The sequence below is a fragment of the Trichosurus vulpecula genome, chromosome 9 (genome assembly GCF_011100635.1).
Source record: "Trichosurus vulpecula isolate mTriVul1 chromosome 9, mTriVul1.pri, whole genome shotgun sequence".
NCBI lineage: Eukaryota > Metazoa > Chordata > Mammalia > Diprotodontia > Phalangeridae > Trichosurus > Trichosurus vulpecula.
The window spans coordinates 191,057,088-191,070,432 of NC_050581.1; the positions used below are offsets into that span (position 1 = coordinate 191,057,088).

The following is a 13,345-nucleotide window of genomic DNA, read 5'->3' on the forward strand; positions in this document are numbered from 1 at the left end:
TCATTCCACTTTGGAACAGCCCTAATTGTTAGGAAGCTTTTCTGAAAGCCAAGTCTAAATCTGCTCCTCTGTACCTCTCCTCGCTTCCCCGCAGAAATCCTGGTTTTGCCCTCCCTCAGAGGCCAAGCAGAACAGGGCAAATCCTTTCTGTGCCAATCAGCCTCTCAAGGACTCGATGACAGCTACTATGGCCCTAGGGAATTTTCTCCATGCTAAACATAATGAGAAGGTGAGTGAGGAATGGATGGAAGAGGGAAGAAATGCCAGTCCAGAAGCCAGCCTAAGCAAAAATAAATGGGGCCAACAGGTCCAACAAAAAATGAGGCAGAAAAGCTAAGCAGCCTCTGATCTGTTAGCTCAGCCCAGCCATGAGCCCATCAAAGAGCTAATTGAAACCTCTTCTTCTTGCCTGCACATCTGATCCCGACCCTGTCCCCATGGGAACTCTCAGGGAAACTATAGGATAAAAACTCAAGCAGGTTACTGTCAGCCCAACCCCAGACACCTGCTCCCAGGGCCCTCCTTCACTTCCTCTTCAAATGCCCCATGAATAATCTGCAGACAAGAAGATGGGAGCTGGCAGGAGGAAGAGGGAGGGAGGAAGGGCTGGAAGGCCGGCCAAGAAGTGCTGACTGGCCGGCTTCCCGGCCTAAGGAAAAGAGGAACACCTCTGCAAACTGTTCAACCAGAAGCCTCCTCATTCTGCCGAAGCCTCCTTCAGCTTCCCGACCCAAGTGTGGTTTAAAGAGAAGGGTCTGGGTCCATCTCTGACACACCATCCCACCAAGCATTACCCCAGAGCCCCGGGAAAGGGACAGAAATACATACTCAGGCCTCCCTGGAATATCCCAGTTGCTGTTTACTGCAAAAAAAGGGGGGGGACCAAAAGATGAAGCTGCTTCTGTCTCAGGGGCATTTTTTGGGACTCTCAGTTGACTTGGCTTTTGCCCCATCTAGTCTCTAGCGTTCTCAACTTAGGTAGGGCTTCAATAATGGATTCAGACAACAAGCATGTGTGTGCCATGTGCTGTGGAAGCATTGGGGACACAAAGAAAGGCAAGGCCATACCTGCCCTCCAACAGCTCATGGTCAAATGGGGAGAAAACATGAAAATAACTAGGTGCAAACAAGCTGGAACAGGATCAGCTGGAGATAATAAACCATCAATCAAGAGACATTTATTAAGTGCCTACTATTATATCTGTAAGGCAAGATTCATGACCTCGAGGGTGACCATGAACATGCCTCTATGGCTCGGAATTGCAAAGTATGAGAAACTCTCTAAGTAGAAGGAAGAAGGAGTATAATATTCATTTATATTCCAGAGGATCAAATCCAAGGACCAATACCTCCAATGGGATATAGTAGTGATTATATTCCAAAACTAGTAAGCCCACCTCAATGTAGCAACAAAGAAATTATAACGCAGTATTTTAGCAAGGGACCAAATCATCCTGTAACCTTCCTCCCTACTGGGGCCTCACCAAATCCTGTCTGCTCACCTGTGTTCTCTCTCCCCTCACTTCTCGGGTCTCTGCAGCTTGCTGGTTTCCACTCTCCACTCTTTCTACAACTCTGTCAACTCCTTCTCCTTGGGCTGAATTCTGGTTTCTCTTCTGACTTCTGAATTCTCAATGGCTACCTTCTGGATGAATGTACTCTTTGTGGGGTGGCCAGGGGTGGGGGGGGGGGGGCGGGGGGCTTCATGCCCAATTGGCAAAAGGGTGTGGCCTGAGGCTTAGTGCCCAGTAAGTAAAGGGATTAGGCCTGCCTACAAACAAACCTCTAATTAAGCTTCCCTTAACTGGCCCCACCTGAGGTCTACTGAGTAGGTGGGAAGGGTCTTTAATCCCTGATTGGCAAAAGGTGTGGGCCTGCCTCTAGTCAGGCCTCCCTTTGTTTGCCCCACCTAAGGCCTATTCAATGGGTGGAAAGATTGGCCTTACAACTATGTCCCCAGCACTGTGCTAGGAGGGGACAGAGAGAAGGCACCAGAATCCCCTTGTGCTCTATAAAATGGCCATGAAGAGACCTCCCCAATCCATAGGTCACATAAGTTCCTCCAATCTGTAAAAGGTCTTGTGTGAGTGAGAAGTTATTGTACAGGCTCAAAGACCTGGGTGAGAATCCAGAGGCCTTCCACCCCTTCATCTCAGAGTGGAGGAAGCTGAAGCCAGGGAGGCTGGCCAATTGGCCCAACATCAATAAGTAAGCAGGATTTGAACCAACATCCTCCGACTCAAGCCAGAGTTCTTTCCAACATGCCACAAGTTTTCTAACTTTTAAAATTATTCAAAAGCCTTTTTTTTTTAATGTTAGCATCCAAAGGGAAGCAATGGCGGTAAAGGCACCAGACTCAGAGTCAGAAAGGCCTCAGTTCAAACCCCTCTTCAAGTACTTACCAGCTGTGTGGTCTCAGGCAAGTCACTTAACCTACCTTTGCCTCAGTTTCCCTAACTGTAATATGAGGGGACTGGACTCAAAGATCTAAAGGTCCCTCCCATGTCTAAATCTCTGACCTGTGATCCCACCTGGCCCAAGCTACCTCTCAAATCCATCAGCAACCAACAGGCATTTCTTCATCCTCCACCTACCTTTTTGCCAGATGCCTGAAATATCTTAATTAAGGAGCCTGATCTTCGGTCAGCTCTGAAAATGTAAACCTGCGAGGGGAATAAAAGAACACATGGAAACCAGTTCAGTTCAGATCATGACAGGAGAGGTGAGCCCCCAAGAGGTCCAAGCTTAAAAACATTGTAGCCAGCACACAGCCAGGCTCTCCAATACAGCCTGACAGGGGCAGGGAAGGGGCCAGGTTAGGACTGATTTTTGGGGTCCCCAGTGTTTGAAGTTTGGCCCCAAGATGAGAAGAATGGGACCAGAAAACTAGAGAGAGCTTGAGGATGTGGGCAAGCAGCTACAGCTGTGATTGTGGGGCCCCTGCAGAGTCCCCCTACATGATACCTACATGGGGAATGTGCCCAACTTCCACCACCAGCCCCAGAAACTGCTTTGTATTTATCATGTACAAATTGTGTATCTTCCTCACTGTGTATGTGCTGTCTCCCTCCCACTCACCCACCTAAAGGAGCTCCCTGAAGGTAGGCCCCAGCCAGAGGCTGATACCTAAGAAGCCTTGGCAAATACATGAATGAATGAATGAGTGAATGAATGAATGAATGAATATTCCCATGGGTTAAGTGGGCTCTCTCACTATGAATACACTGCCACAACTCAATAAAATATGCCAAATGACTTTGTCTATAACTGTCTGTGTACCTGTTGTCCCTGTCCCCTCCGTAAGCTCTTGGAAGGCAAGGCCAGTCTCATTTTCGTTTCTGGTCATATGCACATTGCCTGGCACACGGTAGGTACTCAATAAATGCTTATCAAACTGAACTGAATTACTAGACAACTTCAGAGCCCCACTTAGAAGGCACCCCAAGCAATGTAGCTAAGGTCAGATAGTCTTAAATGCTATTCTTATTTCCTCACGCCATGATCCACACAGAGCCCGTGAAAGTCACTGGAAAGTATATGCACACTCCCTTATATTGGCCTTAGCACTGGAGAGGCCTGAGAGCTTTGGGGGCTACTGACCTTGATTAGCGAGCTTCATTCTCAGAGGTGTAGCTGGGGCTGGATCTCATGCTCATGCCCTGCCCATCACCCAGGTTTATGTGCAGACCCAAAACATAAGGCAACAGGTTGCAGTGGACAGGGCGTTAGATTCAGGGTCAGGACACCCAGGTTCAAATCCTACGGCAGATTCACCCAAGGTTTATGGTGGCATAGCCATAGAGGCCTCAGGGCCACCTCTGGGCAAAAGAAGAGGACCAGATTGGAGACCACCCAGCTGTATCCCTCTTTACTGCTCCCTGCCCCCACCTTTCCGATGCCTTCGTCCTGAGGGGCTCCCCCTACCACTTCGGTGGAGGACGGCTGTACAAAATGACCGGCGGTCACCGCGTATCCTGAGAGAAAACAAAATCGAGACAGAAGGGGTAGGAGGAAAAATGAGTCAATACGTTTACAAAGCAGCCTCCGCTTTGTCTGAACCTAAATCCCCAGCTGCACACCAAAGGTAACCAGGCAGCAGAAATGCCGTGAATCCATGGAAGCAGGCAGGGGTGGAGAGTCCATCATGGCATGAGGGAGGACTTTGAGTGGTAGACAGGGAGAGCTGAAACAAAATGTAAGGCTTTAAACAAGAGCTCCATGTTTGAAACAAAGACAGGCCCTGAGATGAGCCCAAGCAAGAATAAGGCTGCAGCCTGGGCAGGAGGGGGAAAATGCCTGTCTCTGGCCTGATCACGTCATTCCTTCTATCAGTTTTCAGATAGGTTGGACATTGTTTCCAGCCTGAAAAAATTAGTCTCGTTCAGCCAATTTTCAACAAGTCCTAATTTCATCTGAAGGTTCCTCTCCATCTCCTTTCTTCTTTCTCATGATGCCCCCTCACACATTCTGTATCCCAAGCAAACGGACATCCTTGTCATTTTCTCCAATCAACCTCCCACCTCCATGCATTTGCACAAACTGTGCCCCAGGCCTGGAATACCTTGTTATTGCATGTTGGCTTCCCCATTAAACTACAAGCTTCTTGAGTGTAGACTGTCTTTTATCTTTCTTTGTATCCCCAGCACTTAGCACAGTGCCTGGAGCACAGTAGGTGCTTAATTAATGCTTATTGCTGACTCCTCACCTCTGCCTCTTGGAAGCTCTTACTTCCCTCCAAGCCTCAGTTCCAACAAGAGGCCTTTCCTGACGTCAACAATTATCAGCACTTCCCCGTCAGACAGAATCCTCTTCTATTTACTTATTTACTTTAGGTATACAGTTATCCCTTGCTTGCCCATCTCAGGGGTTAGGGACACAGGCGTCAGAGTCTAGAAAATCCCTGTCAAACTTTTTGGCCCTCCCTTTGAAAGAAGTCTGAAATATTATGATATTAAAAGATAAAATATGTTGACATTATATAATATTAACATTATTATTTATGTAGTTACATTTATTACATATAATTATATCATGTATATAATATATGGAAATATATTTAGATCATATATTTAATAATTATTAATAATATTAATATCATATGAAAAATCTATTTTATGCATTCCTAAGTTTCCAAACTTTTTCTGTGTCGGCTGCTGGTCTTTACATGTCATCTGCAGTTTCCACAAAACTCCCACAAAATTCCATTTAATTTCTTATGCCAACCTTCATCTCAATATAGAGAAACCGCCATGGGGAAAGTCAAGATGTGGAGGGGATAACTGTACTTACTACAGTCCATTTGCTTGACCAGTGTCTGGTATGCAGTCTGCTCTTAGCAAATGTTCATCAATGGACTGACTAGTATTTGCATCCATTGTGATTTGCATACACGTTAGTTCATTTTCATATCGGAGATCTGCGTCCATGTTGGTTTGCATATGTGTTACTTCATTTGTATGCTTGAGATTTACATATGTTATTTCCTCCCAGTAAAGTGGGAGTTTTCTGAGGGCAAAGAATGTTCCTGTTTTTGTCTTTCTACACTCAATGTGTGGCACACAGGAGGCATTTAATAAATGCTTGTTGAACTGACTTGGACATTCGGAAGACAGTGAAGACGAGTAGTCTGAGAACCGACGTAACTCTGAGGTTCTGTTTCCCCATTCTTATCCTACCGGCAGATTTCTTTCAAAGCTCTTTCCAAACACGTATGTTATCCATACTAACATAAAGGGTGATGGTAAGAACTTAGCTGATCATCAGGAACCTTTCTCTGTTGTTAAATTTATCTGATTTAACAAAGTGTGAGTCACTTGGCCAAAAAACGTCACCATCAAGTGGTCGGCCAGCTGGTGACGAGCCCTTCAGCCACCCTCAGACAACAGCCAGACTCTGCTGCTGGGACTGTCCTCCAATAAAGGGCAGAAAAGAGCAGGATGAAAAGGCCTGCCCAAGACTAACGGTTCCAGGTGACGGCCGAGATTTCTGCTCCTCCTTCCCTGACTCAAATCTTAGCATAAATTAGTGATTGGTTTGCTCCAACAGCCCAGCAGATAGCGCCTAGGAGAGTGGAGGCCCCCAATCATAGCCCACCTTCTTCTGAGAAGAAATCTGAGGCGTTCCATGTGAGACATGAGAACGGCACTGTCAGACTGCCCGAAGGCTCTCTGCTCCCACAGAGGAAGCGCCACTGGCGGCCAGCGGGCCCTAAGCATTGGTGTTCACTGTTTTTCAAAGGAAATGATATTTTTAAAATGTTTGATCAAAACAGAGAAAAGTTCCCTACTCCCATTAAAAGTCACCTACAGTCCTGTTAAGTACTGGGGCCACCTCTGATGAACTTGTCCTAAATGGAGCTTTCTAATTCACTGCTGAAAGATGATGAAAGAACAGAAGCCTGTAATTCCTGCAGCGTGCGTATGTGTGTGTGTGTGTGTGTGTGTGTGTGTGTGTCTGTCTCCCTGCATGCACAGGCATTTGGCCCATCACCATTACTGAGGGGCACCTGCCGGCTTCTTTTTCATTTAGGAAGATTAAAAGGTTTGGGAAAACAAGGGAAGTCCATGATGAGCATCCCTAATTACAGCTTGGCATCAGGCTTGCTGTCCATCAGGACGGCTTTTACCTCTTAACACTCTATTTCCAACCAGCCTAAAGGGTTCCCTTTGAAACCCAAATAGATGCCTGGTGGAAAGTGGGAGGATGCCACCACATTATTTTTAGAGGTGAACATTTGCTGCATTTGACCATAAATATCGAGTGACTTAAGCCTGGAAGCTCTGGCCCTCTGAATGTCTGCCCCTCCCAGCACCCCCTGCACACTCAGCTTTCTGTCTTCCCACTGTGCCCAAACAAGCACGGTCCCTCATTGACTGCCTGGACTACTACAAAAGCCTTCCAATGGTTTTCATCTCTACACTTTTCCCTTTCCAAGCCATTCTTTATACCACTCCCTAAATAATCTGTCTTATACAGAGATCTGGATACTACTCTCCTCATCAACCTTCAACAGCTCCCTAGATCCAACAAAAAAAAGTTCCAACTCCTTTGCCTGGCTTTTAAGGCCCTCCTGGCAGCATCCTATCTGTCCAGCCTGAGCCCAGACCACTTCCCTCCACACTTGCTGCACACCAACTAAACTGGACCACTCTGTGTCTCTTAGACGGTGACTATTGCCTTTACTAGCCTCTGGACTGGAATGTCTTCACTGCCCACCTCTGTCTGTTGAATTCCTATCCATCCTTCAAAGTCTATCTCAAAACCTGGAGAAAAGCCTTCTCTGGCCCCCTGGTCAGTGAGAGTCTTCCCAGACCTCACAGGGACCTTGCTTTGCCTCTCTCTGATGCCCTTGGGTATAATGCAGTTATCTGTTTTGTAGCTTTTCCCTCCCCTAGACTGTGCAAGGTCTATGAAGGCAGGGACCACTCCTTATCTAAGCTTAGTACTTCCCCATTCTTGTCTGGCAAAGTACTCTGCATAAGGATCAAGCATTTCTTTAATGAATAAATGGAGGAACAATGAATGATGATCCTCCTCCAAATACAATTATAGCCAATAAAAAAGTAATACATGCCTATAAGGATGGCTAAGTGAGAAGAGAAGACAGCAGCATCCTTGTGGACTTAGGGGTCTGTCTTCTTACTGACTCTCCCAGCCTCGGTTCAGCCCTTGACCATCCTGGAGATGGGAATATTGGGCTAAAGCACCAAGCGACTCTTCAAAAGTTGACTTAGTGGAAACCTCGTGTTTTAAAGAGGCCTTGGACCCGAATTGGTGGAATGGTCCTTTGAAAGCTCTAGACCCACTTTTCCCAGCAGCCTCCATGACTCCACCCCCCACCCCCAGGCCACTCACCTAGGTATGTGTAACGCCGGTTCATGATGGCCTCATCATTCAGCTTGAAGGACATGTTGTCTGTGAGGTTCAGGACCTTGACTGTCCCCGCCCAGTAAAAAGAACCTGGAGCTCCCATTACAACCAGCTCCTGGAGAAGAGAATCACACAGGAAGAGGAATAAAAGTCTGGCAGGGCATGGCGAGAGCCCAGAACTACCACCAAGAACTGATGACGGAGCTTTGCCCTTTGTCCTTTCAAATGACATCACAGCAGCCTGAGGACCAGAGGGGTCGGGGGACATGGGCGAGAGCAGAGAATTCATGAGGGGCTTAAAATGGCAGGAGCCCAGACTCCATCCCACTTCTCAGCCTTCACTATGGAAAGTGCTCCAGAATCACACAACAATGAAACGTCAAAAACGAGCAAGATACAGTGGAAAGAATGCTGGCTTTGGAGACAGCAAGCCTGGGTTCAAATCCCGGGTCGATGACCTGGTAAGCAGTCCTTAGTGTCATCACTAGACGATTTTGAAGGGACCCCCCACAGCTCTGTTTGGATGGTCTGATGCTGATGAAAGGAATGGTGACGACAAGTCCAGACCAAGCACAGGGCACCTCGGAACTCTCAGGGACGTCACCCCATTTGACAGACGAGGACGCTGAGGTTAAATGACTTGCCCGTAGACACAGCTTAGCAAGGCCAACCACGCACATTCCCAGAGTGCTCATATGCGCTTTCTTCCCAACAGCCTCATGGTGCAGGGAGGACAAGGATCCCCACAGAACTCAATGGGTCCTGAGGGTGTGTGTCACTATCACAGGCTGGCCCAATAAACGCGCCCACCTGAGAAGGTTCTGTTCAGGGCACTCTGTTTGAGGAGGCAGAAAAATGTCAAATACGTTTCAGAAATGAACTAATCCCAAAGGGCTCAAGTCTTTTAAAAAGACGAACAAAAAAGATGAGGTTGGATCAGATGAGGCACCTCTCACCTCTCAATCTATAGTCCTATAACCTCTTTGGGCCTCAGTTTCCCCATCTATAAAATCAGAGGGCTCCTGTGAAAGTTCCCTGCAAAATGAGGCTCCATACAAAGCAATATGGCATTGGAGCCCAGCATTAGAGCTGGCAGGGCCTCAGGGTTATCTAATCTAACTCCATCATCTGACAGATATGGAAACAGACCTGGAGGGGCCGAATGATTTACCCAAGGTCTCCCAGGCCGTCGGTGACAGTGCCAGGATTGGAGCCCTGAATTCTAACCCAGATGCCAGTTCCCAAAGTCATCCGAAACAGTACATGGGCCTGTGAAATCGTGTCCTCAAAAGGGACACACAGAGCCCATCACTGGGAGCAGCGATATTAAAGAGGAAGTGGAAAAGAGGCCAGAGCAGGAAGGAAACGCAGCTTTGAATGCAGTGCCCAGCACTGAGGGAGCGTGAGAAGCAGAATGGGAGAGGGCGCCAGATAAGATTCACCACTGATCATTCAGGAAGGAGCAAATAGGGGATCAGCGTGTATGAAACTGTCATCCCGAGGGCCTGGGAGGACACGCTCTACAGAGGAAGCCCCCTGTGACAAATGGCCGGCACCTTCCTTCCCCCTGTGGCTTCATCCCAAGGGATCCCCAGCTGCATTAGGCTGGGACATCCTACCCTGTGCTCAAGCCCATGACCAGTGTGACATCAATAATGGAGAGGAAAGAGAGGCCCCTGGTGTTCAGTCAAAACTGGTGAGGGGGGGGGGGCCACAGGGGAAGGAGGCTTGGAGGGTGCCAAACATCACCAGGATCTGTCAAGAAGGGCTCCTCCTTTCCTCCTAAGCAGCAGAGGATCACCAATCTGGTCCTCTGGGACATCAGAGGCACATCCAGCACAACGTCTACATCTTACAGATGAGGAGACAGAGGCCCAGGAGGTAAGGGGACTTAGGATCATAGCTCTAGAGACAGTGTGGCCCTTAGAGGCCAAGAAGCCTCCTCCCCAAGAGAAGAAGACCTTCTGACAACATCCCAGCCCACCACCTTGTGAGCCAGCACCAGCCCCAGGGCTGCGAAGGAGCTTTTCATTACAACAAACCTCTGCGCACCGGGGCCCAGCAAAATAAATCTGCTCCTTTTTTCCCATGGACTCCCCCCCTCGCCTTCCAAGAACTGAAGGAAGCAGGTGTGATCTCCCCAGACCCACCACACTGCCCCAGCACACACACACCTCAGCCCCTTTCTACAGCTTCCGCCCTCTGGCTCTGGAAGCAGAAGCTCCCATCACACAGAAGTTCCCTGAGGGCATAACTATCTTATTTTTGTCTTGGCATGTGGGGGCCGCTAGCCCAATGCCTCACACACAGTAGGTACTTAATAAATGCTTGTTGAATTAGACTGCACATTGAAGTCAATGTCTCTGTCAGAACCACTCATCAGTGGTCTCTGGAATCATGGCTGGTCACTAATTCTAGAGGATGGATAATGAAAAGTGTAGGAGGGTCCCCCCTGCCTAGGGATGGGAGCAGAAAATAAATGCTTGTTAAATGGAAAAAATAAAATTTAATCTCCAAACAGTAATGAAATGGAACCCAACAAGTCCCCACCTACGTGTCCTCAACCAAAGCCAACACCCCAGAGGTCCTTTCTACTAGTCACACATTGCAGACTGACAGTAACCTCAAGGCGAGCAGCCTCCAGCCCAGCAGGTGTTAAGGGGCCTCAGTCACAGGCTGTTCAGAGCGGTGGCACTGCCATGACTCCCAAGCTTAGCACCAGGTGAGCGCCAGCCCCTTGGTGGAAGCACCTCACCTCCCCCCCCAGGGTGAGCAGCATGCTGAAGGCACAAGCTGACCCCCATTTATCCAAGCTTCCTGCTCCATGCAGAACAGCTGAGGTCCAAGAGCGGGGAGTAGAGTTCAAAGGCATCTCTGGAACAAAGGGCAGAACTAAGGGAGGGAGAGAGCCTGGGAACCCACAGCAGCTGCCAAGCGCAGAGAGGCCAGGAAACAGCTGCCTCTGCCTGGCCAAAGGGAAGGGGCCGTGTCCCAGCCACCACCTTGCCGGGCCTCACCTTGAAGTACCCCTGCCTGGCATCCCCGGCAAGCCAGCCCCCAATGCCGGGTCGCTAGGACCGTGAAGCTGCTAGGTGAGAGCCCCCGCTGGGAGCAGAAGTGAAGGCTGGAGGCCAGGAGGGACAGCCCAACACCTTGAGCTGTCCCTGGGGAGAATGAGGCACCTTTAGGTGCTGGGGGGTTTCAAGGACAAGCTTGGGGGGGTCACTCTTTTCCTTTAGAGCCCAGCTCTTAAGCCACCAGAGCAGCTAAAAGTTTGAAAAGCCCTTTACAAACATTTTCTTATTTGATCCTCGCCAAAAAAAGCATCTATGATTTTAAAGGCTTTTTCCTTTAAACACAGATAGACATACAACGTACGTTTCTGTGCATGAAGGAACATACAACCAAAGACATGAATGGCCAGCTTTGAGCAAGAAGAATCACTTAGTCCAAGAACTGCAAGAGAAAACAGGTGAGCTGCCTGCCCTGATCCACAGGACTATCATGACCGGGAGCTCAGAGGCTGGGAAATCCAGCCTCCATGTAAGGCTGCACTCTGGATCCCCCTCCTAGATGCCGTCCACAATGTGCACCTTCCCCCAAGCCCAGCTCTTTCACCTTGCCCCACCCCCACTGGGTTATTTTCCTCCATTAAACTAGAAGCATCTCAAAGGCAGGGGCTGGCTTTTCTTCCTGTGTGTTTGTATTCCAGCACTTAGCAGAGTGTCTGGCACACAGCAGGCACCTGTTGACTTGACTGCACCTTCTCAAGAATCCCCACATCTACCACATCCCCAAGGAGGTCCTACAGACTTTGGACGGCTCCAATTGTTGGGCCGCTAGAGGGCGCCACAGTGCCCAGTCAGGAAGACTCAGCTTTCCAAGTTCAAATCCTGCCTCAGACACCTAGTAGCTGTGTGACCCTGGGCAAGTCATTGAACCCTATCAGCCTCAGTTTCCTCACCTGTACAATGAGATGGAGAAGGGCCACTCGGCCTTGGGAGGCCACATAGAAGAAGTCCACGCCTTGTCTCAGAGGACAGCCCCACGGTGGCCTGCCCAGCACCCCCAGGGCAACCCAGGATGACTTCCCAAACCACGATGGAAATGCGCCACTCACTCCCACATGGTCCTGGCTGTTTTGTCCAGCAGGACAGCCAAAGGCTTGTTTCAGTGGGGCTCAAAGCTCAGGCTAGAGCTGGAAGAGACCCTTGAGGCCACCAAATCCTCCTTTCACAGACAAAGAAACTGAGGCCCAGAGAGGTCAAAGGGTCAAAGACTCGTAGACTTAGATCTAGAAAGAGGTTTAGGGGCCATGAAGTCCAACATGCTCCTTTTACAAATCAGGAAACTGAGGCCCAGGGAGGTTCTGCCCTCCCCTCCCCCACACACCCTGTGACAATACTCACGCTAGTGAAGAAGCCTGCTATCCCGGCTTGGCACGAGCCGTGCTCCTCCCCGTACTTCTTCTTATACTCTAGATGGAAAAGAACAGGGAGAGAAAATCAGAGGGGTCAGTCTGTGCCAGCTGTGGGGCTCAGCCCTGGCTGCTCACGGCTCCTCCGATGCCCCAGGCCAAAGGGGGAAATCAGAGGCATCCAGCAGCCTCGGAAAGGTGGCTCGCATTCAGAGCACTGTGGGGCATTGCAGGGGATTAGAATGTGCTTCCTACAAGCTCTCCTTAGATCCTCAGGGTGGTCCTGAAAGGGCCATAGACCGAGAGCCACAGGAGGTTCTGGAGGTCAGTGGTCCAACCCCTTCCTTGGATCTGAGTTCGTGGGAGGACCTGGGTTCAAATCCAGCCCCTGTCATTTATGACCAGTGAGACCTTGGCGAGTCATTTGTCTTTCCTTATGTGTAAAATGAAAGGGTTGGCCTGGACGGTTTCTAAAACCCCTTCTCTCTAATCTGTGCAGTAGTGACGGGTGAGGAAACAGAGTCTTAGTGAGGGTAAGAGGCTGAGCCGAGGTCACACATCACTAGGAGAGCCTCAAACCTCGGGCTTTGGACTCCAAGGGCGCTGACTAGCCTTTAAAGCGCTCTCTGCAGCCTGACCCGCGACCCCGTTTTTCCCAGAAGGAGCAGGCACAGGGTCAGAAGATTTAGAGCCAGACATTCAACCCCTCAGTTTACAGATGAGGAAACTGAGGCTCAGAGAGGAATCAAGAAGGGGAAGGGAAAGGAACAAGGACTTATATAGCATCTACTATGTGCCAGGCACTGTGCTAAGCACACTTTACAAACATTATCTCATTCCATCCTCACAACAGCCCTGTGAGGTAAGTGCTTTGATGATCTCCATTTTATAGTTTAGCAAACTGAGGCAAATGGAGGTTAGGTGACTTGCCCAAGGTCACACAGCAGGTACATGCCCACGGCTGCGTTTGAACTCAGGTCTTCCTGACTCTGGGCCTGCATCTCTCTCCACAGCGCCCCCTGTGGCTGCCTCTTGGGTTCCCTTAGCACCGTGCCTCAG

The 13,345-nt window shown here is 49.3% G+C and overlaps 1 protein-coding gene across 1 annotated transcript in view; it reads right to left on the bottom strand.

Annotated features, from left to right (window-relative positions):
• Positions 1–13,345, bottom strand: part of ITGA9 (integrin subunit alpha 9) — a 349,120-nt gene that overhangs the window by 295,926 nt on the left and 39,849 nt on the right. The window contains exons 5-8 of the mRNA XM_036738550.1: positions 12,279–12,346; positions 7,855–7,984; positions 3,889–3,974; positions 2,595–2,663 (exon numbers count right to left, since the gene is read on the bottom strand). Coding sequence (XP_036594445.1) covers positions 2,595–2,663; positions 3,889–3,974; positions 7,855–7,984; positions 12,279–12,346 — 353 coding nt within the window. The remainder of the gene's footprint in view (positions 1–2,594; positions 2,664–3,888; positions 3,975–7,854; positions 7,985–12,278; positions 12,347–13,345) is intronic.